This window comes from Thunnus thynnus, chromosome 24, assembly GCF_963924715.1.
Source record: "Thunnus thynnus chromosome 24, fThuThy2.1, whole genome shotgun sequence".
Lineage (NCBI taxonomy): Eukaryota > Metazoa > Chordata > Actinopteri > Scombriformes > Scombridae > Thunnus > Thunnus thynnus.
In genome coordinates this window covers 9,718,597-9,746,245 of record NC_089540.1, presented here as the reverse complement: position 1 = coordinate 9,746,245, position 27,649 = coordinate 9,718,597, and the positions used below count along the sequence as shown (strand labels likewise).

At 37.9% G+C, this 27,649-nt stretch overlaps 1 protein-coding gene across 4 annotated transcripts; it reads right to left on the bottom strand.

Annotated features, from left to right (window-relative positions):
• Positions 1–362: 362 nt before the first annotated feature.
• LOC137177069 (voltage-dependent L-type calcium channel subunit beta-4-like) lies at positions 363–27,649 on the bottom strand. 4 transcript variants are annotated; one of them, XM_067583178.1, is made up of 14 exons: positions 27,344–27,649; positions 25,321–25,404; positions 17,251–17,421; positions 16,858–16,980; positions 16,570–16,697; positions 13,945–14,021; positions 13,436–13,455; positions 11,123–11,203; positions 9,943–10,001; positions 9,356–9,465; positions 8,936–9,087; positions 7,172–7,267; positions 6,417–6,602; positions 363–6,156 (listed from the first exon to the last, which is right to left on the bottom strand). In XM_067583178.1, the coding sequence occupies exons 1-14, from the start codon at positions 27,404–27,406 to the stop codon at positions 5,896–5,898; spliced, it is 1,611 nt and encodes a 536-aa protein (XP_067439279.1). In that variant the 5' UTR covers positions 27,407–27,649; the 3' UTR covers positions 363–5,895. The 4 variants fall into 4 exon arrangements, with proteins under 4 accessions (XP_067439279.1, XP_067439277.1, XP_067439281.1 ...); XM_067583176.1 differs by having other exon boundaries at positions 363–6,159; positions 27,344–27,647; XM_067583180.1 differs by lacking the exons at positions 25,321–25,404; positions 27,344–27,649 and adding an exon at positions 22,095–22,518.

Here is a 27,649-nt window from a genome sequence, read left to right as displayed (position 1 = left end):
TGCTAGAAATGGACATGGTACCTCTCTGATATACTTATACTCCTGTTTATTTTATAAATTATAGGCAACTACATATTGTACTGTTCTGCCTTGACTGTATCTACATATAAAGGAGTAGAGCAGCAATCAGGAGATAGTAGTACCTGCTATTCACCACTAGATGTCAGGTTTGGTTATAGTTTGGTTAAGAGTACTTTGTGATTTTATTATAATGCCCCCTAATCCCTAAAGTTGCCAGTTTCTCTGTTAATGATTTAAAATTCAACAGAGACCACAAATTGAATATAAAACCATAAACAGAATATATGGTTCTGTGTGAAACAAACATTCATTACATTGACAAAAAAAATCCTGTCTACAACTTTAGAACGACTCTTTTATTTGGAAAAAGAAATGTTTTAAGTCACTTGTAGCTTTGCCTTAAACACAATCACCTCCAATTTCATGTATTTTCTTTAATTCCTTTTTATAAATTAGAATGGTATATTATGCATGCAATACCGCATTAGCCGCTTAGGTTTTCATCTTCCACAGGAAAAAAAAAGATAAAACACAAAATTCCCTTAAAAGTCCAGATGAAGCTGCTTGGAAAAGGGTGGTTGGAGAAGCCACAGCATGAAGCGATGTACACAGTTTGCGGTTGCATAGTACAGTACATGAAGTTCCTCATTTTAAAACAGCATGCCGTTTTGTATTGCACATTACTGAAACTTTGTATGCTGGACCTTGCTGTTGTTCCAAGTGTCCCACGTAGGTCGTCATCTCATTTCAGCACATGTATACAGCAAATAGCATCTCTCAAAGACATTATGTACATTTATTTGTTATAAAAATAATCGCCAGCAAATATTCATCTATTACTTTTCTACTGGAATAAATGTTTGTTCTTTTGCGTCTTTTTTTTCTCTTTTGTTTTACATTTTACCAAAGAAAATCCTCCCTATTAAGTTCTGTATTTTGTGGTCACCTTGAGATTTAAATCCAGGATAAATAAAATTAGTAATGAATTTCACTTTTGAGACAAAAGTTTGGCCACAGATAAAGGTGGAACTAAAGTAAAAGAAAGCCGGGACGTTCTTGAGGTCTGTAAGTGAGCGTGGTGTTATATTTTCTGATCTAACTCCACGACTCTAAAAGGACATTTCTAATCATTTTAGGGCATTAACAAAGACGGGGATGGTGCAACGCTGGTCTGGAAATCCCTTCTGATTGTCTCAAGCAGCCCAGCTCAACATTGGTTGGTTTGATTTCAAATGGAAAATGGCTCCCTGTTCAATCAACCAATGGGATTTATGCTATGGGGCAGAATGAGACATAAGCGTGCTTGTAAACAGTAGCATATGCACTTTAACACTTAGTTCCATTTGCAGTCTTGGTGTTTCAGTCCATTAACAAACAAACAAACAGTGTACTCCAAAAGAGATAAATGTGGCCCATATACCATATTCACATTGTAGGAACAGTTTCTCAAAAAAAAACACCTTGCTTACTCTTTTGTGCTATAGAAGTTTTTCAAAATTATTTCCCCCCTTTTATCCAGATCTATACAAAATGATCTATCTTTAAAGAGAAAATGGTATCTTATTTCCAATCTAAATCAATAAATTAAGAGCTGCTTTGCATCAAGGGAAAACATCTGCTCAGTGTTTTGATGTCAGGTCAGGCTTTACGTTGTCAGGGAGGTGAGGAGGAGGAGGAAGGTTCGGCCATGTTCTCCTTTGAAACTTGTTCTAATTAGGCTTTGCAAATTAGGTCCCGTCAAAACGTCTCGAAACTGTGTCAGACTGTAAAATTCTTGATCACAGTCACATATCTCTTATATAGGACAGAATCTATTTCTACTTTCTGAGGATTCAAGTAAATAATTCGCCACCCAGCGTGACAGTAACAGATGGTGCACTTTCAGGAAGTGGCTTCCACCTAGTTTTCTTAGTAATTAACATACATATTATCAAGATTAAAAGTTTAAAGTCCTGCCAGCAACCTCATGACCTCACTATTTACATCTGATGACAGTGTTCAATACTGATTCAGGATTTAGTGTGTCCAAGGTGGAGGGTAAAGTTTTGGTGGATGGTCAACACAGCCTATAAAACTTCCAACTTTCTTTTAGGAGACCAGAGTTCTTGTTAAGCCACAGACTCAGACATACTGTAGTTGCCATGCACAAATTTGAAAAACGCTGGCACTGAATGTAACACAGGGTTTTGCATAATCATCCAATATCAATGTTCTAGGGTTGATTTAAAGATCAGTCAAGTTCTCCAAATTAACCAACAAAACATATCGTTTGTAGTTGCTTTTCAGAACGACACATATAAGCATTCTCTGATGAAAGATGGTGGTTTAGGTTAAAATAACTACTTAGAAAAGGTTATGGAACGATCGTGGACATGCTTAAAACAAACCAACCTTGACTGTTGGTAGGAAAACGGGGAGCGGATCAGACTCCAACCTTTTGTTGAATCATCCACTACCTTTACTCCCTCCTTCTGCAGACTTTTGTGTCTCTAAACGTCACACTTATATACATACTTTCTACTCCTCTCCCAACGAACATGAGTCATAATTCCTACGGCCACTCGAGGGCTTTTGATTGTAAGCAATAATTCTTCTTGTGCTGCCATCTTGTGGTTGCTGCACACTACATGCAACAGGCTTGAACCTTGTGACCCATTGTGGTCAGTGCAGCAACTTTTTCCTCCATACAAGATATATTGTTGACTTACTTTTTCACATACTATGAGCAGGTTTCTACTTCTTTATGATAGAATATTAGAGATATTTGAATTAAAAAATGGAAATCAACCTAAAAGCAGCAGCTCCTAACTTATCTTTTGCTTTCACAGTTGTGATTCATAGTCTTAATTAAAAAGCTTGTCATTCAGATCTTAACTATTTAGATAGCACTCTGTATAGATCTTGGACAAAAAAGCAACTCATTATATGTAAGGGACTTAATCCTCTTTCAAGCCACTACTTATTTGCAGAGCATTTTGTTAGAGGTTCATTCACGGTCTTTACAGCACCAACCTAATCTGGTGCTGCGGCGGTCACTACTGTACTGTACATCATTTTTGTCAGAAGGGAAAGGGTCTAAATGTTAAGAATAGCTTCAACATTTGTCTAAACATGCCAAGGAAAACTTATTCGGTTTTATACAGTACATATCTGATATCAGAGAACACATCAGGAAAACAATCCCACACTTCACTGCAATTTCTTTCCCATAAAAATTATATTTCCCTGGTGGTGTGTCTCTGGGGTCTTTCTTGGACCAAACTTGACATATTTGGGTGAATGAATAATGGTTAAAAAAATAGTAATAATAAAAAATTAAGTGTATTTAATATGTTACACATTATTAGAGTTTATCTCAGTATTTTATGGATAGAATTTCAAATTCTTAACCAAATAAATAAAATTCATTTGTTCAGTTAATTTTTAAAATTCATTTCTCTGATTTTTTTCATATTTATCAGTTAATTTTGGTAGTCATTTAAATGTCACGTTTGGTCCTCCAAAGTCTAGTGAAAGCAAGCTAACAAGCTGCTTGAACTGACACCTGTTTGTCATTATACTTTGTCTTTCTTCTCATCTCTTAGGTGCATTTGCTTCAAAGGTAACCACGGACACACAGCCAGGGAAACACATGAATCAGATGACACACTTGACTCAGTTTTTATCATCCCAAAAAGATCCCTGTGTCAAGGCACAGAAGCCAAGAGCAGCCAAAATTTAAAGACTCACTATCGTGTTATCTTGAGATGACAAACTGTTGAAAAACTGTATTTTTGAAGACTTTTATCCCAACAACTTAACAACCTCATTTTTTCAAGACAACATTTCAAGATTTTTCTGGACTGAAGTCTTCTATTTCAATTTAATGTTCTATTTAGCCTAATTCACAATGAATTTAACATCTGTTTTAGGCTTAAAATTGGCTAGCTAGTACTGTTTGTGATCAGAAGATATTGAGATAATTAAGACATAATCACAAGATAATTTGATATCTCAAGAGAAGAAGATATGTACAGTAAACTAGGATAAAGATAACAAGCCTTATAAACATTACTAGCAACCACAGCAGCTCTGTTTCCACACAAAGCACCATGTGGGTTCGGTAAACTCTCGCCTGTGTTATCACAACAGAACCTTTTTGTGAGTGAGAGACAGTTGTTTTAGTGCACTTTCTACCATATAACATAATTCTGAATTAATAGAAACTATTATCATTAGGATGGCTCCTCTTTTGAGTCATGCAACCACTGACACTCTTAGTTCCTGAATGACATAAACCAACACTATTCTGCTAACCATTTCTGTGTATTGAGTTACAAACCTCAGGGTTCCAGAGATAGTCATCATTAATTTGGGCCATCTTTTTCTTTTCTTTTTAATTTTTTTTTTCTTTGAGAAAGGAGCCTTATACTTCTACAAACATCAACTTGGTTACAGTAGGGTTCTATTTTACGTCTGGAGGAAACATGCTCTGCAGTCAGGACAGCATGCCAGCTACACAGAGAATGAACATGATGCAACCGATCCTGCCACGTCACATTTTTAATGTTTTAATCCCCTAAAACCACAGGAAGGAACTTCGATGACCATGAACCAATCGCATGAGGCAGACCATTGAACTACTGTACTACTGTTGACTTGGCAACCAACATCTGTACTGTATGCTTGTTTTACCTCTATACGGCTTTGATTTCAATGCTAATAAAGCAGCAGATGCTCTTTTAGGTCTATCAAACACAAAAAAACAGCTCCCAATCTTATTATTCACGCTGGCAGGGGCGAAAACATCAAACTGAAGATCCCAAACTGCTAGATAGGTTCTCACAGCATTGGTTTTTATGCCAGTCTACATCTCAACAACATCAAATGGCATCTCAAGTAGTATTTTGCTATTGTGTTTCACTACACTATCTGACAGACTTTCACAGCTATTGCCTTCTCTAACTCTCTAAGTGCTAGCTGTTTAGAACAGAAGCTGTATTGCCTTCTCCTACAGTGTGACTGAGATCTGATCCCAGTACCATCAGAATCTGTTCTGCTTATGACGGTGAGGGTCTTCACCCAAATGAAAGCCTAAAGCTATGCTACAGAAAAGCTGGCCTTGCTCAAAGTGACTTTCAAATAGCAAAATAGTTTGGGAATGTGAAGCACCAGTTTTCAAAACTAGCAGCCAGATATCATCTGCACACCCACCCCCCACCCCCTCCCACAAACCCACCACCAACCGCCTGTCCACAATCAGGTGATTTAGAAAATTGGACCTCCGTATCTACACCTCATCGTAGGAGAATCCAGAATACTAGGTACAAAATATCAATGAAGTGGATGCGGAGTTTGATCATCTATCAGCATGCAATAAGCTAAATGGTGAGAGGATTTATACATGGCCCAAGATAGGGGTCAGCAGCCTTCAGCAGTCTGTGTGCAGTGGACTTCCCTTCGACCTGGTGTGATGTCCCAGGCACTTAGAAGCCCATACACCATCACCATCTGACCATTATCCATTATTAGCTTGCTGACACAGGCAACAAGCACAATCTGCGCTGCATGTCTGCTGAGCATTGTGTTAGTACAATCCCAAAAGGTCCCAGAAAAAATACAGAAATGAAAGGGATTAGTTAATATTGGCATCCTGAACCTCTTGACTACTTGCGCTGTTGATTGACGGGGTTACCCTGGCAGCTTGACCAAAAACATACACCTGAACGTGATTTCATTAGATCTTGAAAGAGAGAAAAATAGCCAGGTAGATAAAACAAAATAACGCAAACCAAAAACAAAAAAGGTACAATTTGGGACCGTCTTGGCTCCATTGCAGCGTTTATTTCGGGTGGAATCTGGGGCATTTGGGCCCCGTTGATGAGAGAAGTGGGCTCAGAGCCGGTGCCGGGAGTCATGGCTGTAGCTGCCCGGTGAACTTCGATTGCGGTGTGGCTTGTATGCATCCTGATAGGGGTCCTGGTAGTCCTGGTAGGGGTCCTGCTGCTCTCTGCTATGCTGTGAGCCAGATGACATGCGATTGCGTCCCTTGTGTGCCCGCTCGTTGTGGTAGTTCTCGTCTGATGTCATCAAGTTGCGTCGTTCGTTTGGGGTAGAATGGTCTCCCGTGTGGTTGCTCTGTCGCATTCTTTGGCTCTGCTAATCACATGAACATACCGCAGGCACAGGTAAGTCTGGGACAGCACTAGCTAAAAATTAGGTTGAAAATACGCAAAACAGCCAGTGTAACCACAGTGTTCCTATCATGACATTTCAATTGGACTGTGTTGGATTGCTTATAATGCCGAGAAGAAGAGGAAGGATTACTGTGACCAAGAACAATTCCTTCTTTAAGGAAAAAAAACATGATTAATTTGAGTAACTAATATTCCCATAAGGGATTAGTGGATGTGTACCTGCAGTCCAGAGATGCTGGTGGGGTAGGGGGTGAGGGTGGTGGGGCCCAGGTTGCGTCCTAGCAGGGGGTTTAGGGGCGTTGCCATCGAGGTGTGGGTTGCTTTCCAGTAGGCCTCGAGGTATTCGGCGAGATGCTCGCAGGCGTCCTCCAGCTGGTTCTCGTCCAGGATGATGTCAAACATTTCCTGTGAGCAGCAGATGGTGGGAGGGAGGAAAGCAAGATGAAGCTAATGATGAGTATAAGATTAAATGATCTTCACACTGACATTGTGGGTCCCGTAGTTTTACTAAGTACTGTGTAAAGAATGTGATTATATAATATAAAGATACAAGAAGCTAAATTAAAATACAAGATTTAGGATTAAGGAGCTGATTTTAACCGAATAAGCACATAGTTGGTTGAAATAATGTGAACTCAAATTATGTCAAATGATGTTTTAGAACATTTTGTGGGGGAAAAACTGAATAAATTCTTCTAGCTTGCTGTAAGTAACATCCCATTAAAACCTCAATTAAATGAAAGCAATTCCTTGTTTGCAGGTGCTTTGTGAATCCAAAAATACATTTATGAAATAGTTATTTTGTTTTTATACAAAAAATATATCTGAATCTTATTTGAACTCAGGAGACATTTGTCTCTGAGTGCAGAATCATTTGTAAACCAGTTACATTATTTGTCATATAAAAAAAACCCTGAGGAAATGGGAGGTCAGCAATCCATTGACCATTACAGTATACGGGGATGGCCACTTACTGGTGGACACTGGGCCAACTTGTCAGCTGCCACAAGCTGGACATTCAGGTGTTTGCTCTGGGACTTCCCTCTGGACTTCACTAGCCTTTGCAGAACCTGGATGACAGAGTAGGAAAGAACAGTATGTTCCAGTTACACTGATCCAAAAGCATTGCAGCTATGGGTGCACTCGTTTCAGGTCACCCGGTACCCTCCTCATCATGTGATGAGTTCTAGTTCATAACAAGCAATGGGAGATGATTTTCTCTGATTTTGCTCTTTGTGTGTGCATTGATTTAATAGAGCTATTCATTTGTTTGTCAGCATGAATGAATGAAATAAGGATCCTTAGGTATAAACATATGTGCAGATTGAATAAAGGAAAGGATAACATAACTGATGCACTGGTTAATGCAACCAAAACCTTAACAGTTGTGGTGACTCTGGTGTTTATTTTTCTACTTTTAGAGGGTAATTAATTATGATGATTTGAAGTGAATATCTTTTCTCTAATCAGTACATCATTTCTCTTTTATGAACTACGGGACTGAGATAAAGTGAACTGATTGTTTTATTAATTCAATCATTGCCTACCTCAGTTCATTTTGTTTAAATAGCCTCACTTAGCCCACCTAATGTATGCTTGTCCATGTTAAGGTAACAGCATAATTGCGGGTGAAAAAACACCTTTCAGTTGCATCATTTTTATAGGTTTGCACATTAATGTGAATTTGGGCTGAGGACACTGAACTCTTGTCATCTGCATTTTCTCTGGGAATTTGGGAGATTTACCTTCTAAAATTAAAAATTAAAGATGGTGAACATTAACTTGATTCCAATATAGGCTCAAATATTTCCAATTTGAAAACTTTTAAGCCACAAAATTGATGACCTACATGTTAGAAAATAGAATTTATATAAACTATGAACAGTCGAATGTATAAATATGAAAAATCCAAATAAAGTTTTGATGTCTGCTCAGAATTTTCGAAATGTGGCAGAATTGGACTCATGAACTTAGTATTTTTAAAATCCTGTTTACCTGGTCAGAATGAGGTTGCAGTCTGGTTTTGCAGGTCATAATGTTGCTTTCTGATTTTTTTGTTTGTAGCTTTACTGGTCAGCTGTATCACAGCGTGCATTTTCCATGCTAGGAGGGCATGTGTGTGTTGAACAAATGCGAAATCCACCTGACCAGTGTGTCACTGCCCTTAAACGAATGCACCTTTTAAATCCAAATTTGAAGACTCATCTTTACTGATCTCTGCTAGTATTTGAGAGGTTCTCTTGTGTCTGAGTGGTCATCGCTGTAGTCCCAGTGTAGAGGGAAAGTGCAGCAGGCGTTCTCTTCCATGCAAAGGTGCCCCGGTGCAGATAACTTGGTGCAGAAGCCTCTACTAACTCCTACACTCTAGTCAGAGGCTTTAAAGTACAGTACTTCATGCTGGTTTAGAGGGAACATCGTGCTGAGTTTCTATACCAGTGGAGTGAAAATATCAACCTATAGAGACTGTTACCTTTTAAATGCTGGAATTCTTTCTTAACATGTCTAGGTGTTCTTGTTGTTTGTCTCCACCAACTGAATGAGTCTGCTGTGGGACAATAGCTGTGGAAATCATATAACAGTAACAATTTTCTTATGCTAACTTTTGTTTTGTCCAAGCTTGACATGATGTTGAGGCTGATTAATCCACCATACCCACTAAATAAACTGGATTTGTGTGGGTACCGTATTTGCCTTCGAACATCGATTTCCATTAAACCTGCCCTCCAAACAAACAGTACCTTTGGCGAGGATACTTTAACATGGACGATGATGGGGGCCAGGGAGGTCTTGAGGAGCTGAGCTGGGTGGTTGATGGTGTCAGCGTCCAGCACCACCAGCTGCAGGGAGCGGGCCAACTCAAAGATCCTCTCGATCTCACTTTGCACCTCAGCTGAAGAGACAAGATACGATTAAAATACACAACTCTGTGTTCATGACGGAATCTGTAAAGACTATCAGTTTCTACCAAAGGAAACTTGATGCATTCATTTAATTCTTAAAAACTTTTTACTCTAAAATGTTGGTGATTTTGGTTAGCTTCAGTTTTTATGTTTTTCCCCGTCTGCCCACAATGTAAAAAAAAAGCAACTTTGTTTTCCATTTTGTATGGACTACACTGAAAATAAACTGAACACAGTGGAGCATGTGGCATTTCTTACCTAAGCTGGAACGAGTGTTGGATCTTTCAATGATGGCTCTCTTACTAGGGTTGTTGAGAACAGATCTTTTGGCTAATGATATATCTGCAGTGACTCGTGTGATAGATATCCTGTTAAAACAAGAGAAAGAAAAACAACATGAAAACAGATTCACATGGATGCAGTTAGATCCTCAGAGATGTACAAAAAAATTGTATTTTGTCCACAATATGGACAAAGTAAATATTGAAAAAGTAAGTGCTAGCTTTGATCATTTATAGGGGAAATACAACAAAGAACTGTAAATTTTGCCCGACATTTTTTGAAATAGTGGATGTAAAATAAAAATAGGTTTCTCCATTGTTTTTATCATCACACTGAATAAATATAATATTATCCCAAGCTCTTTTATAATGTTTTCTATTGTAAAAAAGCTGATGTTTTTGCACAATCCTCTTGGGCTGTTAAAATAATCATACTCAAATACAGCTTCATTTCAGAACTAAATCAATATATGCTGCACAACAGTTTATAAGACCTCTGTGATTGCAACTCTAATTCTTTTTTAATGTAATTTAAACATGTTAAAATGCAGTGGTTTGTATTACCTGCCATCAAATCTGTGCTTGAGGAAGTCGAAGAGTGCTTTCTGCATCATATCGGTTACCTGCACAGAAGAAGAGAAGATGTTGATAAGTCACAAGAGTAAACATAACTTTCTGCGTGTAGCTCTGGTTCTTTCTTTGTGGAGTTTCCATTTTTTGCAAGTCCTCTGCCTTCCCCTACCAGCTAAATCAAATTGTTGAAATGAAGACTTGTAATTGCAATACGGGGAAAAGGTCATGTAAATCTGTCTGTCTATGGAGACTGATCACTCTCTTAATACCTAATGCATGCCAGGAAAGGCTCAAGTCCTTATGATCCTAAATATGAATAAGCCCCCATCCATTAGGCGAATCCAGGAGAAAAAGACAGATGGCGTTACTTCTATTGCTAAAAACCAAAATGATGTATGATCTGATGTAAGAATGAACCACAGCGACTATTCTGGGAGTTGAGTAACCTTTCCATTGTGGATTTGTACTTTTACTAGTTTATTGTTGTGTAAGTTTTTCCTTTTATCTACTGTAGGTGTGCATTTTTAATTGCATCCATTGCATTTTTAACTTTATATACCTCAACTTAACAAGTGGTGGACACATTAATCAACTACTACAACTACAACTTTAAATGCTCAAATGTATCCAGATTTATTCACAGCAGCATTTTCATCTCTTTTCATATTAATTTGTCTTTGTGTGCTATATCCACACCCTCATCTTTGGGGTAGGAATAGATTTGTGGATACACCTCATCATATGTGTAATACATGTCAATAACTATTTTGTGCAGTCTGTGTACATGCATTTATAAACAGTAATGGAAGAAATAAGACAGTTAAAGGAAGACACTCTTCATAGAAAAGCCAAAATCTGCCAATTACACAACATATTTTCAGCTGACCTCCTAGTCTCCTCATTAGTCTGGCTGAAATCTGGATGTTACGTGGGCGATGACACACTCACATTTAACTGCGCCAACAGCGAGCTATTTTGGGGGACTCGAGGAAAGACGTGTAGGACTCATCTCCTTTCAGTGATCTTGTCCTTTCTGCGTGTAGCTCTGATTTTCATTACTAATAATGAATGTGGGTATGAATCATTGCTATTTATGGTGTTTGAACAGAAGCTCTTAATCAGTGATGAGTATGAGTGGACATTTTTGATTCTCTTTTCAACCACAGCTCACCTCATAACCCTTGAGCGACGGTCCCACCAGCACTACTGGCCTCATGGAGGGAACCACGTCATACGGGGGGATGTGCTCCGTCTGTTAATGCAAAGATGTTTAGTCAGCGGCAGTTTTCTCATTAAGAACAAGACAATGGACCCAAAATAACTCCACAGAAAAAAAAACACTGTTAAACAATCAGAGCAGACAGCTGTAATGGACTGCAGAGTCAGATGAACTTGAATTACAATCAGATGTGTTAAATGGGAGGCTGGTATACTGCCATGTTGGGGCATGTAGCAAATGATAACGTACTAAAGGTCAAAATGTAATAAAAAAGAAAATATGTCTTGACTGTGATTGCTACAATTTCCCTGATATTGTCATATATTATCATACTATTTATTTTTCTTATTGTTATACTTTATATTAGTCTTCTGGTAAGTGACTTCATTAACAGATTTAGTTGTAATTTCAACACATTTAGAGGAACATGTTATTACATTTTGACCAAATAATAAATGTTTTATCATTTGCTACATAGATGGATGGATATGACTACTGTACACAATGTTGTAAAATAGTCACAAAACTACAGTCTAACCCATTAAAACTACACCAGACCAAATACTACAATAAGAAGTAGAAAAACGACACTACGCCATGCCAAAGTGGTAATACTACATATTACTAGATATTATGTAAATTTATTTAAAGATGCTGAGCTGACAGGCAAATGGTGGACAAAATATGACCTAAATCAACAACAACAACAAAAAATGACGAATTATAGATCACATTCCTATAGTATCTCTAAAGCAACAACTAACTTTGTATTTCTTTGTCATGTATAGATAAACAGACCAGGGCTGAAGAATATGGAAGTCTTGTTTCACTCATACACTGCCCCTCAACGATGCACACTTATAGAAATATTTTATCTTTAATACCATATTTCTGATTTTATGTGGCTTAAATTCCCTCTTTGAAATATACAGGTTATTTCAAGTATTGCAATTTCAAAAACTTTTTAATTTGTTTCTTTTCTTTGTTCTTAGGGTTCAGAAATTCAGATTGGACACCTGAATTAAACTGAGACTTGAAATAAACTCTAGAAATTTGTGATTTTGAAGAAAAAAAACAACAACTTTAAAGTAAGCACTGAAATTTTCACTGAAATGGGAATTTAAACCAAATTAAAGTTAAATAGTATGCAAAGTTTAAATAATATAAACGAACTGAACGTAAAATACATATAGTTAAATTAGGGATGCAGCTAATGGTTATTTTTTATTATTGATTAAACTGCCGATCATCTTATTTAATAAATCATTTTATTTATGTAAAATTAGTGGTATTTGAATTTCAACATTCAGTGCTGGTTAAATTTCACAGTTCAGCATCCTGTTAGTTGCTTATAAAATTCAGATCATTTCGGCCTTTTCTTTGCTTCCATATCAACTCTGATATCAAACACTAGGAACAGAAAGAAACACTTGTCTGTTTGACTGGATACTGAATGACTGAAATAGTCCTACTGTAGTTACTGAAACTGATTAATACAAGAAAATCTCAATTCAATTCAATGTTATTTATATAGTGCCAAATGATAACAGAAGTTATCTCATGGCACTTTTCACATAGAGCAGGTCTAGATTGTACTCTTTATTTTACTTTCTCCACAACTTTCATATTAGGACGAATATGTTTCATTATAATTGTGGTGACCTCCTGATGTTTCCTCTTTGCACATAACATATCTCATAATCTAACATTTCGATTGTCCTTAAATCTTGTGAGAACATTCATTCCTCAAGAAGGATAATTTGTTAATAAGTGAGCCAATGAAGTGCTGGTAGAGGGGTTTTTAAACTTTGGACAAAGCCAGGCTAGCTGTTTCCCCCTGCTTCCAGTCTTTATGCTAAGCTAAGCTAACTACCTGCTGGCTGTAGCTTCATATTTAGCATAAAGACATGAGAGTGCTTCTCATCTAACGTCCAGCAGGACAGCAAATAATTGCCAAAATATCTAACTTTTCCTTTAATACTGATTTTTAGTCTGGTATCCACTACACTGAAAACACGTTCTACAATGATGAATGTATAAAATTAGTTGTAATTTCCCAAAAACTTTGTAGTACTTTGGCATCACAGTAATGGTGATGACTTGGCACAGTATACTTCAGTAGTGCTGAAGTATTGTGCTCCCTATGATATGGCATGAGGCTGTAACTTCCTGTTTCAGTGCTACTAGTTCCTGTCACTTTATGATGGCAGCAACACGAGTCCAGTGGATGGTTAATGAGTGAGGTTTTTACCGTCACCAACTTACCACTTTCTGTTTCTGCTTTCCTGTAGGAGGGGAGAGAAGACAGTGACAGTGTCGTCAGTGGCTGCTGCTGGGGGAGGTGTCACCAGAATATCTCAGAAACATGCTTCACATAATCAACTTTGCATCTTTTTATTTATTTTTTTTAGCAAATGAAACCTATCAAGGATAACCGGCATTATTTAGATAAATATGAAACATATAAAAAGTATTTCTATTGTCCTATGGTTATATTCACAAAGTCACATGAGTGCAGTTCAGGGGGGGTTCAAAGTCTTGTCGTTGGGTTCACACTGTGGTAAGCCCCAGTCTCAGAACGCCTGCAGTCCTCAACTGGAGGAAGAGGAGGATCATGGGAACAACAACTCTACGCAGTGAACTTATGCTCTATGCAGAGACATGGGAAGGCTTTAGAGTCTTATTCTCTCTATATGTTGTTGTGGTTCAGGAAGCTTGGCTCTAAGCTGGCAGCTGGCTACTAACAGCCCTCTCCCCCTGTCCGATGCTCTCACCTGCCGAGGATATGAGGGGTCGGATAGAGGCTGATACCTCATCCTCTACACTGGAAGAAGAGTTGCCTCCAGACTTACTGGAAAAGACAAGAGGGGATAAAGAAAGACAGAAACACACCATGGTATTAATGTGGAAAATCACAGGAAAAGTAAAAAAAAATAAAGAAAATTGCCATGGTTTAAACGGATTATTGGAAGAAAAATATTAACAATTCCTGTGTGTTTCAGGGTCGACTAGATCACAGAAAGGTAAAAGGTCAGTTGAAGTTGTGCCAGACAAAATAAATGTGCTGCAAAATGTCTAATTTATTCAAATTATTATTTCTGGGATGATTACAGTCAGGCTGATATCTGATATCATCCACTTGGCAGCAAAAATTGTAAGGCTGTCAATACAGGCTGGACATGCAACAAATCCACTGATATCAGCAGTATATGAAATAATAAAGGTCACACATTTAAGTTGAAACATTTCACTCCATTTGACTTAAAAATATGAAGGCCTTCAGTTTGTGATTATGAAGTCATTTCCTTCTTTGCTTTTTCTGATTTTATGCGCACAAGCATTCATCCTCCTATCCCAGATCTCCATCTAAATCACATATGAGACTATTGGTCAGCAAAATCAATAATCAGGTCACAGTAGGTCTGGTAAGGAGTATCCTGCATGGTCCACGTGTACTTATGACCTGAACTGGCTTTACACAAGACAAGAAAACGTGAGTAGCATGCAGTGAAAAGGCCAGATGTTATGCTGAGTTCCATTCGGACGATGGAAGTCTGAAATTTACAGCTGATCAGTCACGTTACATAAGACCATAATCCACAAGTTTAAAATGCTCGTGAGATTTTCATTTCGATTATGTAAAATTTGCTCCCCTGATGACTGGGGACAATAGTTGAGCTATGAGCACGGCTAAAAATAACTTAATTGAAGGAAACAGTATCAACTTAGAAGGGTTTTTGCTTTTTTCATTGCAGATATTATTCAAGATTGGTCTGACATCAGAATTAAACCAGTAGAGCAACACAGAATAATTTCACACACAAAGAAAATTAAAAGCGAATATAATAAATAATAATAATAATACACTTCTATTCTTAAAGTTATTTTCAAGATACTCAAAGATGTTTTATATGACAAATTAGGAAAGTATCAAAAGAACATAGAAAAACAAGATAAGTGCATAATCTGGTAAAAAACAAACAAATAAACAAACTAAAAAACATTTTACATGATAATCAGGCCATAAGTAAATGTTAAAAAGAAAAAAGATACAAAAAAAGGAAATCTGATATCAAAATACATCAACTCTTTTCTATTTGTCATTTCCTATTTGACATTTTCAGCTCTGAATCTAAAGTCTGTCTTATACGGCCTTTCAAACTATTATTTTTTTCAGAATTTCAGACTTTCCAACACCCCTGGAAGGCAGCATATCTCACACAAACCAACGTTTTTTAGTTACAATGAAAATGTACTTGTGCTTTATGGGAGTCAAATGTCTCTCCTTGTCTGAGAGGCTTTGGTGACAAAAAGCCACAGAGGCCAAACTAGTAAGTGAAACGCTGAAGCACTTCAGTCTAGTAAGATTAGTATTAAACTCAACAGTAAGGCTTGAGGAAGTGCGTGTGAGTTACTGTACAAACTCTGGATGACAGAACCTTCAAGACACATTACACACTCAAGGAAACTAGGAGGCTGATCGGACCGCTAATTGCAGCTATTGAAACTGTTTCACTGTCTGTATGAGTAGAAGAGATGGAGTAAATAGGCATGAGTCATGAGCAGACCTGTGTCAAAGTAGAACTTAAAAGAAATCATAGAAAGATTTATAGAGTGAGAAATTATTAGCCTTTTACCAAAAAGTTACTGGACAGAATCTATACTGTCTGATGAATCATGTATCAGTCACCGACTGTGTCTTTGACAACATAAAAGATTTATTATATATACATACTGTCTATAATATTTTTATTTGGATGCAGGGCACAAACTGGCAACTGGAAATAATGATTATTTTTCATTACTAATTCATCTGCAGATTTTCTCAATTGATCAATAAAGCGTTTTGTCACTAAAATATCAGATGATTGTGAAAAATGGCAACTATAATTTAGTAAAAACCAAAAGGTATTCAGTTTAATGTTATATATGACAAAGAAAAGCAGCAAATCCTCACATGACAGAAGCTGGAAACAGAAAATATTTGGCATTTTCGCTGGAAAAATTACTGGAACAATCAAACTTTCTGTTAATTGACTGACTGATTTATCAGTTGTTTCAGCTCTAGTTCAAACTTATTTTTGTGTAAATTTTATCTCCCTTTCATTTTTGACCAAAAAATATCTGATACCTGACCTGATAAGCAAAGTAAAAATGTGTCTCTTTTGCACAAAAAACCTTTTCATGGTTGATTTAGTTCTCTATAAAACTCCTTAAGTGGCTTTTATGATTTGTTATAGTTTTCAGTACACTAAATAATTCCTAATAATTTTAAAGAATGATATACAGAAATTACCAACAGTTACCTCTATTATTAATTTACATAGACTCATGAGACACCATAAAATGCATAGTTTATGAGACAAACAGCAAGACGAGTATGTTTTTCTGTTACTTACCCTTGGACTCGTCCTCTCTTTTGCTCCTGCTGGAGCCGGATGTTCTCGAGCTTCAGAGGGCTGGGGATGAAGCCGATCTCGCAGCCCTCTTTCACTAACCGACCGATCCACCAGTCATTGTTGAACTTCTGAGGACGACAACCAAGAAACAAAAAAGGAACAAAACACCAGGAAAATGGAAAAATGTTTCATCAGTAATGGAGCAAAAAAAAAAAGTCCACAGATTGAGCTGTACATAGCAGTAAGTGCAGTAGTTGTCATCTTTAATTAAAAAAAGCACACATGAACCTCTTTTATGTGGAGGAAATCCTTGGCGTCGAAGGAGATGGCTGTGGCTGGTACTGGAACATCCTCATCCAGTGCACCACAATAGCTGACGTTGGTCCTTACAGCAAATGCCACAGGCTTGGTCTGGAGGTCAGAAACACAGTTACACTCAGCAGGTAACAGAAAATAAACATATTCAAGTATTTTAGTGCCCTGCTGTGAAACCAATTTTACCCACATAGATGCTATAAAGGTTTATGTCAGTGATGGTAGCCAACTATTCAAGTGTTTTATCAGCTGATGACTATTAATTATCAGGACTTGTAAGGAGCTTTGAGTGCCCTGCAAAATGTATCTTTAACTCCAGTGTATCTAATGCTGAGACTGGCTAAGCAGTGTGACAGGATATGCTACCTTGGCTCTCTCCAGTTGAATGGTGGCCTGCTGCTCCCTCTCCTGACGGCTCTGTCCCGGTCCTTGGCTCTGGCTTGGGCTCTGGCTCTGGACCTGGGCCTGCACCTCCCGCTCCTCCTCAAGAGAGACATCTGAGTCTGATGGTCTGCTAGTATACGAATCAGCTGAGCCCTGCAAACAGAAATCACCCAATGGGTTACTGAAGCTGTACAGCTGGAATACAAACTCACATCTTTAGGGTTGCAGTCCTTCATATTCATCAAATTATACACATTAGTTCTGCCATCGGCTTCATCTTTGGCTACTGGCAATATAGACTTGACTATTTGGAGATCTTTGACAGATAATGGAAACGTTTGAGGTCTGAGACAATGAGAAAACACTGCAAGATCAGTTTCGAGACAGAGACCAGACTACAGCCCTGCTAGCAGCAGTTAAAAATAGTCTAGACTTTCCTGTCAGTAAGAGTTGCTGTAAAACTTCACCCTGCCGAGCCAATACAGTAAGCAAAGCTCCATTAAGAGCAACAGGAAATGGCCACAGGACTATAAATGCGTGATCAAGGCATGGCTAATGCAGATTAACAATAGCAATCTGCTCCTAATAGGGTCAATTCACTGTTGAAAACCCATTTACTATAAGAGAGCAGATGGGAATCATGAGAAAAACTACACTCAAAACCCGAAAGACCTAAATCATCTGTTTTAAAAGACAAAGAAAAAGCACATAGGTTCATACAGACACATGATGACATTCTAAACAAACGATGCACTGAAGCTTCATCCTGGTCGCAGTTAAAGAAAGGATTACAACTGCCAAGCACAATAAGGTCAACTTAAAAAAAAAGATTGACATAGGTTTTGGGGTTCACATCAATTTGCAATCGTAGTGCCAAGTCCAGAGTGGTGGCTTGGCACTCTGAATGCAGAACAGGTGAAATGGATGAAAAGAGCAGACTGCCAGGAGCATCTCAGACAAAGTGGAGTTTTTTTCCTGTGCCGTCAGCAGTTTATATGACTACACACAGCCAATCTCACGCTTCCTGACAATTCTGAATGGTGATGAGTTTGATCCCTGTTCCCAGAAAGAGGCAGACGGGTTTCAGCATCTTTTGAACTGGCAGTTTCTTTTTTTAATCTTTGGCTTGTTTCCTGCAATGATGCCATATGATTATGAAATGTGACACTGGCACACAGAGTACAGTCCATCCAAACTTAAATTTGACATTTCCCAATAATTTAACTGTGCGGCAAAATCAATGCCTCTTTTCAGAAACAATCTCCTGATTGGTGGCGCATATGGAAGCCCATTTCAGTCAGCCAACTCACGTGGAGTAGATTATTATTTAAATGTTGCCGTCTAGGCTTTGACCTTGTCGCTCCCCACAAAGAAACATTGATCTCACACAGCAGGGAGTGGGGAGCGATGATACTAACTTCCCCCTAGGGGAGGATAAACTCCTACAGGTGGATGCTGGGGTGGAGGTGAGGCGTTTGAAAGCACTCACAGCTTAAATACTCTGCCATGATTATAAGGGTGTGTTGGATATACTGTATGTTACAGTGAGGGGAGTATGGCCTGTGAGTGGAGCAGCAGCTTGAGTTGGACTGCCTGAATTAGCTCACAGGCGACGCTCATCCATGGCATCGCTTCATTAAACACAAGGAAAATAAAAAACGATGAAAACTTATGCATGATAAAAATAAAAATACTGACAGCACATTAGGACATAGTAAAGTTGCTTAATCAAAATGATCAGACAATAAGTCAAAATTATAAGATACTAAGTCAAAATTATTAGAAGGTAAATCAAAAATTTAGTATAATATAATTTTGACCAAGTCATATTTTTGATTTATTTGTAATTTTCCTCTTTTCTTGGCATAAATTGGCTTCCATAAACAATCACACAGACAACACAATGGCGAATTCTCTTGTAACATGATAAACATGGCCGACTTCTCCATTTATTTTTACTTCAGCCAGTCATACATAATAAACACTGAAAAATGATTTGATTGTGGGTTTTAGATGCTTCCTGCTAACCAAAGCTAACAGTAATTCCTGGGCTGCTGCATTGAGACAATGACTATTTTATACTCGTCTAACAGAATAGTGACATAACATATATATACATATATAATGAAGACACAACCAGACCTATATTAGAGACTCAAATGTGAAATTCACCCTGTGTTAACAAGTATATTTGATCTTTATATGATTTTTTGATTGATATTTGATTTTTATGGAACATCTGTCCATTATTTGGCTTTTACAGGAGAATTTACAGTATGTCATGATCCATGATGTGCATCATCACACTGACATACATAACCACAGATCACAGAGAAAGTTTAAGACAACAGAAAGTTGTATTCTCATCATTGCTGCTATAAAGAAGTAGTCAGCCATGTCTTTGAAGGCTGACAGTCATTCATTTAGCTTTTTCAATGAGCTAATTTCTCTACAGACCAGCATTTTCAAATGTGTCCACTGGCATCTGAGCATGGTGACACCAAATAACACAGATCTAAAAATTTCAACAGCAGTATAAATCATTAGAAGTAAGATTCAACACCAAAAAGAAAACATCAAAGTATCGGCTAAACAGAAGCAACAACAGAACAACAGTTCCTGCTATTTTGAAAGTTGAAGAAACAGCAAACTGCACTCTAGACAGATGCAACTTTTACAAAATGAGATATTAGTACAGAGTCCAAACAAGTGCAGAATGTTTAGTATAAGCAACATAACAGAAGCAGAATCTGTTTTAAAATTGGACATATAATTGTAAAATAATTGATGTCATTATTCCTACATGTGATACATGATTATTGGCAGTGAGATTCATCTCCTCAAATCTTTTTTTTTTTTAAACCAAAATTATATACAGCAACATCTGTGGTCATTCATTCAAATGAAAATGTTAAAGCATATCAACATTCACAGGCAAAAGTATGAGTTGTCGTTCAAAAATTATCTCTGCATCATTTTGCTCAACATAGGCACCTACAGGGGATATCAGAAATGGTACTTTGTGTTTTGATTTTTTCCCTTGTAGTCCATTTTCTTGTGCACAGTCAGGGCTTTTTTCTCAGTTTAGTGCCTCGAAATGTGCTGGAATTCATCCTGCCGCACAGTCAGAATTCCAGTAAGGTTTTTTTTTTTTTTTTGCTGGGACACAACTGGACTGAGCGCTTCCTTCTGCTGTGTTAATCTAAACAATCAGCTACTAATGATGATTCAATTAAGGAAGACCATTAGTCTCAAGAAGATCAATCAAGCTAGTCATCACAGCTAAGCACTTTTCGTTTTTTTTACAAGCTAGCAGTAGCAAGGCCTGACTTCAGCACGCTGCTCATCTGGAATGTGTGCATCTAATCACATAGTGGGGAACGAAAATAGTTTCTTCATTTTAGGTAATGTTAAGCTTGTATCTGTTTACTCTAACAGAGCAAACAGATACATCATTCTAACAGGAAAAATGTAAATATTTCTGCTGGACTGGTCATGAATTCATCTGGGTCTTTTTTTATTAAAGGAGCATTTCACCAATTTTACACATCAGTGTATTAGTCATAGGGCTATTAAGCCTGTGAAAACATCTGTATGACAAACCCTGATGATGTCATAGTGATGTCATCAGGGATATGTCAAATTTATAACAGAGAGCCTGCATTATAAACTGGGGATGTGGCATGAAGATATGGTCATTTACTAGGCAGGGAGGGTCTAATTGGGTTGCGTCATGGGAAATGTAGGATCCAGTGTTTTTGAGGGCTTAACCCAATACTAGAGACTAAATTCGACATATTGCCACCTCTGCTGCTTTGATTTGAACTACTCTTCTTATAACCTGTCTCTTGCAAATCCACCAAATTACTGGAATCGCCCTTTTAAAGCAAGTATGACTACACTACTTATAGAATAATAAATTGTGTGGGCTCTATCAACACCATTTCACGTCCATTTTTACACTAACAAGTCATTCTGAACATCATTTCCTGTATCTGTGTGGAAGCTTTTTAGGGTGCACTGTAGCATCCGAGCTATTATCCAATGGAGTAGCTTCAGCATGTGACTCATCAACATCAGAATCCACTTAATGACATCACGATGCATGTTTCTCCGAGCCTCGGCAGAGCCTATACAACACGTAGTCGCAGGTTTGGATAGGAAATGCTCGGCTGCATTTACAAAAAAAAAAAAACAAAGAAAGAAAAAAAAGAATGATGAATGTAAAAATGTGAAACATGAGAATTTATCATTTGAGTGGAGCCGTGTAATGGGCCTTAGGGGAGAAATGGGTAATTAACATCTTTCCATCTTCCTCTTTGAATCAGGGTTCGGTCCATCTCTGAGAGGTACACAGTGTGATGAACACTAAATGGCTCCTCCTGGCTCTGGTGGTTTCCTGCCATCGGTTCTTACAGGCTTATAGGCAGATTGCATCCACATATACAGCACATACAGAACCGTACATCACATGCACATACATACATATAAAGAGGAATATACACAGAATTGTGTGAATGTCAGACATCAGAAGCCATCTGCCTAATGTGCACCCCCCACCACCACCACCACCACCCCCCTCCTTCACACATACACCAACACCCACCCACCCAACCCCCTTCCAGCCAAGCATAGCCCACGATCACGCTACGCTGTACCGTTGGCTTACCCATCAAAGGCCTCTTACGTGTGTATGTGTGTGCACACTGATCTACCTCCATCAATAAACACACACCAGGAGAGCACAAAAGAAGAATCTCTCTCTCTCTCACACACACACACACACACACACACACACACACACACACACACATCCAAACACTCACCGCCTCCGAGTCTTCAAATCCATGCAGGTACAAATTGTCATACATGGAGGTTTGATATTCCAACGAGCGCCTCTAGAAGAATGAGGGGGAAAAAATGAGAGTGGAGGCGGAGGAGGAAGGAGGGGGCACCACAGAGAAAAAAAAGGATGGATGGGGGGATGACGACAATCCCTTCTCTCCACAGCAGAGAAGAATAATTTTTTTTTTTAAAAATATCTCCCCTCCCGTTGGATCACGCCTGGTCCTCCGGAGGCCCGTCGCTTGATGGATGCAGCTTCTCCCTGATCCCACAGTGCTGCTGGCTGGCTCACATTATAGGATGGAGAGGCTCTCCCTGGAGGTAGCCCAATCCTGGCATTTCATTTCATCAGGCTTCCAAACACACACACACACACGCATAAACACCCACACAGACACACACATATACATATACACAGCGAGTAGCAGAGGCAGCAGCGGCAGCAGCAGAGCAGTGGATCCTTCCTCAATATCCAAGCCTGATGACAGAGCCAATGTGCAAGGAGCTGATTGGCTGGCTGGCTGTCCACTCAGCTTGGATGAGCGCTCTCCTTGATTTTTTTTTTTTTTTAGTGCGGGGAGGTAGCGGGGATCGGGGGAGGGGGATGTAGGCGTAAAAGAGGGGAGCAGCATCCTCCATTTCCCTGTTACCTCTCATCCTCACTCTGCTTATTTAATCTCGAGAGAGCAGAAAATACACTGAATCTGATTCTGCTTATACAAGGAAATCTAATGAATCTATATTTATATATATTTTGATCTATGTATTTAAAGGAATGGTGTTTTATTGTCTCTGCCACCAATTTGCCCCAATTTGTTTTATTATTTCAATTTTTCATAACTGAATTTATTTATTCCAGACTCACTAGAAGGCGGGACCAAAATACACTCACGAGCACTTTATTGGAATACTTGTGCACCTGCCATAAATTCTACTTTCACTTAAGCTTATATATTTTCAGTTTTTGTTGACATGGTCAGAAAGGTGATAATTCTACTTTATGTTTATTACTGAGGTCATAGTGGGTGGTGGTGGTGTACTGAAGAACATTATATTGAAAAGTGTAGGGCTACAACTAACGATTATTTTCATTATCAATTAATTTGTCGCTTATTTTCTCGATTAATCGATTCATCATTTGGTCTATAAAATGTCAGAGGATGGTGAGAAATGTTGATTACTGTTTCCCAAAGCTCAAGATGACGTCCTCAAAAGTCCAAACCAAGAGTCCACAACCCAAAGATCATCAAAAACTAAAGAAACTAGAAAATATTTACATTTCAGTAGCTGGAATCAGAGAATTGGGACATTTTTTTCTTAATTTTTTCTTTAAAAAATGACAATGAATCAATTATCAAAATAATTGGTGACAAAGAATTAAGGATTCCTTTCACCATTACATCTTTTACTTTGTCATCATCATTTCGAAATGTATGATTTCAATCTACAAAAACAGAACCATCATTTGAATCAATGCAATAAAAATGAATTTGAATTTTTCTCATGATTTTGAAAACTGCACTTGCATTAACTTGGGAGGAGATATGATGAGTCACTTTACCTTTCCTTGACCTCAGTGGTAAAATCCATAACCTCGTAGAATTAAACATTACTCGAGATGTGATGTAATCCACAGTGAACTCTCATATATATAGGCTCAGTTTACTGTCAGACTCATTAATAAGCCACCATGCAAATGATTCATGATTAATACCTCTTAAAACATGTTTGAAATGTCCATTAAAATCAGTGCAAATCTCTGAATTAAAACTGTTTAAAACCTGCACTTAAACAATAGGCAGGTCATCAGGGTTTAGTTGGCACCTTCCACAATTTACAGTATTCCAGCTAGCTGTACACACTCTCCTTTATGCCAATCTTAATCAAACCCTTTACTACATACTGTTATCATCTCCACATATATATATATATATATATATATATATATATATATCTGCTATGTTAAGTTATAAATACAGTCACTATACAAAATGCACTCTATCTGCAGCCTACACTTTCCTGAAGCAGAGAGCAAACACCTCCCTCATTTCCCCACGGCACAACGTAGTACGTAGCTCTGTACATCACACTAGTGGCCACCTAGAAAGTGAAGAGGAAGCTAAGGATGTGAAATAACACACACTAAAACTACTCAGAGAAGTAAGAATTAAAATATTGCAGGTGGGCATCATAAATAAGTCTAAAAGCTCATCTGTTTTCTGACAAACACCTATGCTGACACTTCAATAATTTATTATGGGGAGGAAATAATAAATAGGCCACAACACATCTTTTTAATCCGTAAATCTGTGATGTTTCTACTGAGACGGTGTTATAGGAATAAATTTAAAAAGTAGATAACCTGTCAATAAACAGACATATGAATTAACTTCTAATGCAACATGTTTGTAGGCATTTTGTATTTTACATATTAGAAAAATATGTCCCATGTTTTTTCTCCTATGTCATAGAAAGAGACTCACTTTTGAAATCATGCTCAGTATAAAACAATTTTTTAAAACCTTCATCATTTACAATCTTCTTTGTCTCCTCTTTTATTGGTGCATTGCAACCTTCTACTGGCGGCAAATTACCGCCCTCTGCAGTCGACACCAAAGTGTACCATGTCACTGCTGTGGTCGTGTCGTGTACATAAATTCATGTGCTTGTATAGAAACATGCTCATCAAAAGATTGTAGTACAGCGCCACTAGTGGTCACAAACTCTACGGTGGGGTGGGGAGGGGGGGCACCTTTAACCACAAACTGTGCACAGATGATTAACTATAAATGACTATGAAACTATGAATGAGTCTATCAATTTACCACTACAACACGCTCTGCCCTTTATACTCCTATGATTATCACAACTTTTACGCAGCTCTCCTCACTGAATGTCATATCAAAACCAATTTGTTCTCAAAAGGCATTTAACTGATGTTTCTCTGCCTTTATTTGAGTTATTCTTTAGAGTATGTAACCATCTGTGTTGGTCTTTGATTTAAATATTTATTCAGGTGCTTCTCATCATATTTTTTGTTAAATAGATAAACAACTTTACAATCCTGGTTTTGAAAGTGAAGCCATGATGAGACTTGAACAAATCCTTTCATTAACTGAAAGAATGACTCGCAAATCTTTATATTTCATTAAGAACGTAATATGCATGTTTACATTAAACCTCAGGTGTGTCTTGGTGTTTCAGTACCTGTCTGAGGATGAAGCTGGTGGAGGTGGTGCTGCCATCAGACCTCTTGAGGCGACTCCTCCTGGAATAAGTCCCTCGGTTCACCTGAATGGAAAAAACAAGATCTCAACCAGCCAAAACACTTTCCATACTGATAAAACCACATTAAGCTAATACACCATGCAAGGTGACATTCATGTATGCAAAACTTCATTTATAAGATCTTTAACTAGGCCACATGAAAATACAGTTTTTTTTGTTTTTATGCAGTTTAAATTAAATTAATCTAAATGCACTTTAGACATGTGATTTTCCAGCATGATTTAAGTGGTTTTATGTCAACAGTACAAGTAGGTCAAAGTATGAATGCCACAGCACCCAGATGACACATGTAATATGATCAAATGCGCCTTATACTGTATGTTTTTGCATTATATGTTTGTCTTGCCTTCTTACTTTTCTCCTTATCTCCTGACTCTCTCCTTCTTTCTTTCTTTTTCTCTTCCAAAAAGTCCAAATATACCAGCAGAGTTCATCTCCAGAGAGCGAAATTAATTATCTGCCAGTGATTTGCCCCATTTCTGTTTAAATCTCCAGAGTTAATGACAATGTCACCGGTAAGAAGTCAGAGCCTACTTCCCTGAATTTATGAAACAGGGCCATTAATCTGGGTCGCAATCTCTTTCTGTCTCTCACTTCAAGCCAACGGCAAAAAAGCAGAGAAGAGAGATGAAGGATAAAGTTAGCAAAGTCTATGAATACCCTTAATATCAGCAAGTAGCCTCCAATGATCAATTGAGCTGAGGAAAAATAAGTTATCAACCCAAGTGAACCAGCCTATGACCTAACACATCTGCCAAAATAATCCTAATTTCATATTGTCAATTTATAGTACATCTTTTAGAACATTTAAAACAATTAGTTATAAATAGTCTGGTATATTTGACATAAACTACCAGCATTTCATTTCTATACAATGTTCATTTTGACCTGCTATTGCTCACTGAAGAGAGAGAGCTTGTGGGAACAGTTTACCAGCTGTACCATTTAATAGCCTATTAAAATAAATGCTGCATAGTAGGCTGAGACAAGGAACAACATGGTCAATGTATGAGTTTTAAAACATCAAGTGGAACCATGTGTTATATTGCAAGAAATCAGGGCAGAGGTGCAATTTGTAACTGAGAGATATGTAGAATGTGCACATTTAAGTCATGAAGAGCAAGACTGACTCTCTATTCTGAGGGTTTATACAGTCAATATCATCACACTTTGAGTAATAACCATTATAATCTCTAATATAATGCCCATTTTTGCCTCTAAATGGACCACATGTATTATCCCAGAAATAAAAAATCTTCACAAGAAAAAAATAGGAAAAATAGATATAAATATATATTAAATATAAAGGCTTTCAGCAGGTATGATGCCTCCTTTTCATCCTCTTGCTACTCTAAACTTTGCAGGAGACAATAAAACAGTTTATAAAGGGTTTATATGTCTATCTCTGCCATATATAATACTGTGTCATATAGATTTGTAACAACTGTAAATTAAAAACTTGGTATACATTTAATTATTAATCTATGATGCAAATAAACTGATCGGAGGAGTCAGTCATCAAATTGTAATAATTCTATGTTAATGTGTTTTTTAAGATATGTATACTTTATTATTTAATAATAGCTCTACAATACAATACAAATACTTTACAATATCTTGATTTCATGTTACATAGATGGGTATTTAACAACAGAAGTTCTGACTATATTTTTAGTTTCTTTTTTTAAAATTATATGTATAAACTAACTACACCCAACATATTCCACTTGCGTGAAGCTGTAAGTTTGTCATCTCTTCTTGCTAGTATCCTTTTAGTAAATGGTGTAGAATTTGATAACAAGGATGTTTATGATAGTATCCTGTACTAGATAGTTAACAGTTCAGGGTTTTAAAGTATTTTCTATGCTGCCAATAAGTAATGAAACTGCCACATTTAGAAATTAAGTAGCCTGGAAGCTCAGCTGGAGGTCACCTGGCTTACCTGGAAGATGGGCGCCTGGATGCCCTCGCCAATCTTGTTCCGTATGTAGATGTGTCGGGACATTTCGGCCAGGACATCGGTCCAGAGGGCTGGCTGCTCCGGTCCAGCCCAGCGGAGGGCTGGCGGGTTCCGGGCTGCGTGCTCCAGCTTCACAGCACACAGCAGAACATGAGCGCCCGCGAGCCACCGCTTCCTGAGCTCCCCACCGCGAGACAGGTGCTCCGCTTTGCTCCTGCTGCGCGCGCTGGGAGGTAGACACTGCTGCCGCTCGCCCCACTCAAAACCAGGTGCACCTGAATGAATGAT

Excerpts from the sequence above, each read along its gene's own strand:
- LOC137177069 (XM_067583176.1), bottom strand. The coding sequence starts at position 27,406 with ATGTCCCGACACATCTACATACGGAACAAGATTGGCGAGGGCATCCAG. Across the intron at positions 13,456-13,944 it reads ACCCCTCATATCCTCGGCAG|GAAAGCAGAAACAGAAAGTG; the intron begins GTGAGAGCATCG and ends CCCCTCCTACAG. Across the intron at positions 6,603-7,171 it reads AGTTGGCCCAGTGTCCACCA|GAAATGTTTGACATCATCCT; the intron begins GTAAGTGGCCAT and ends TGCTGCTCACAG.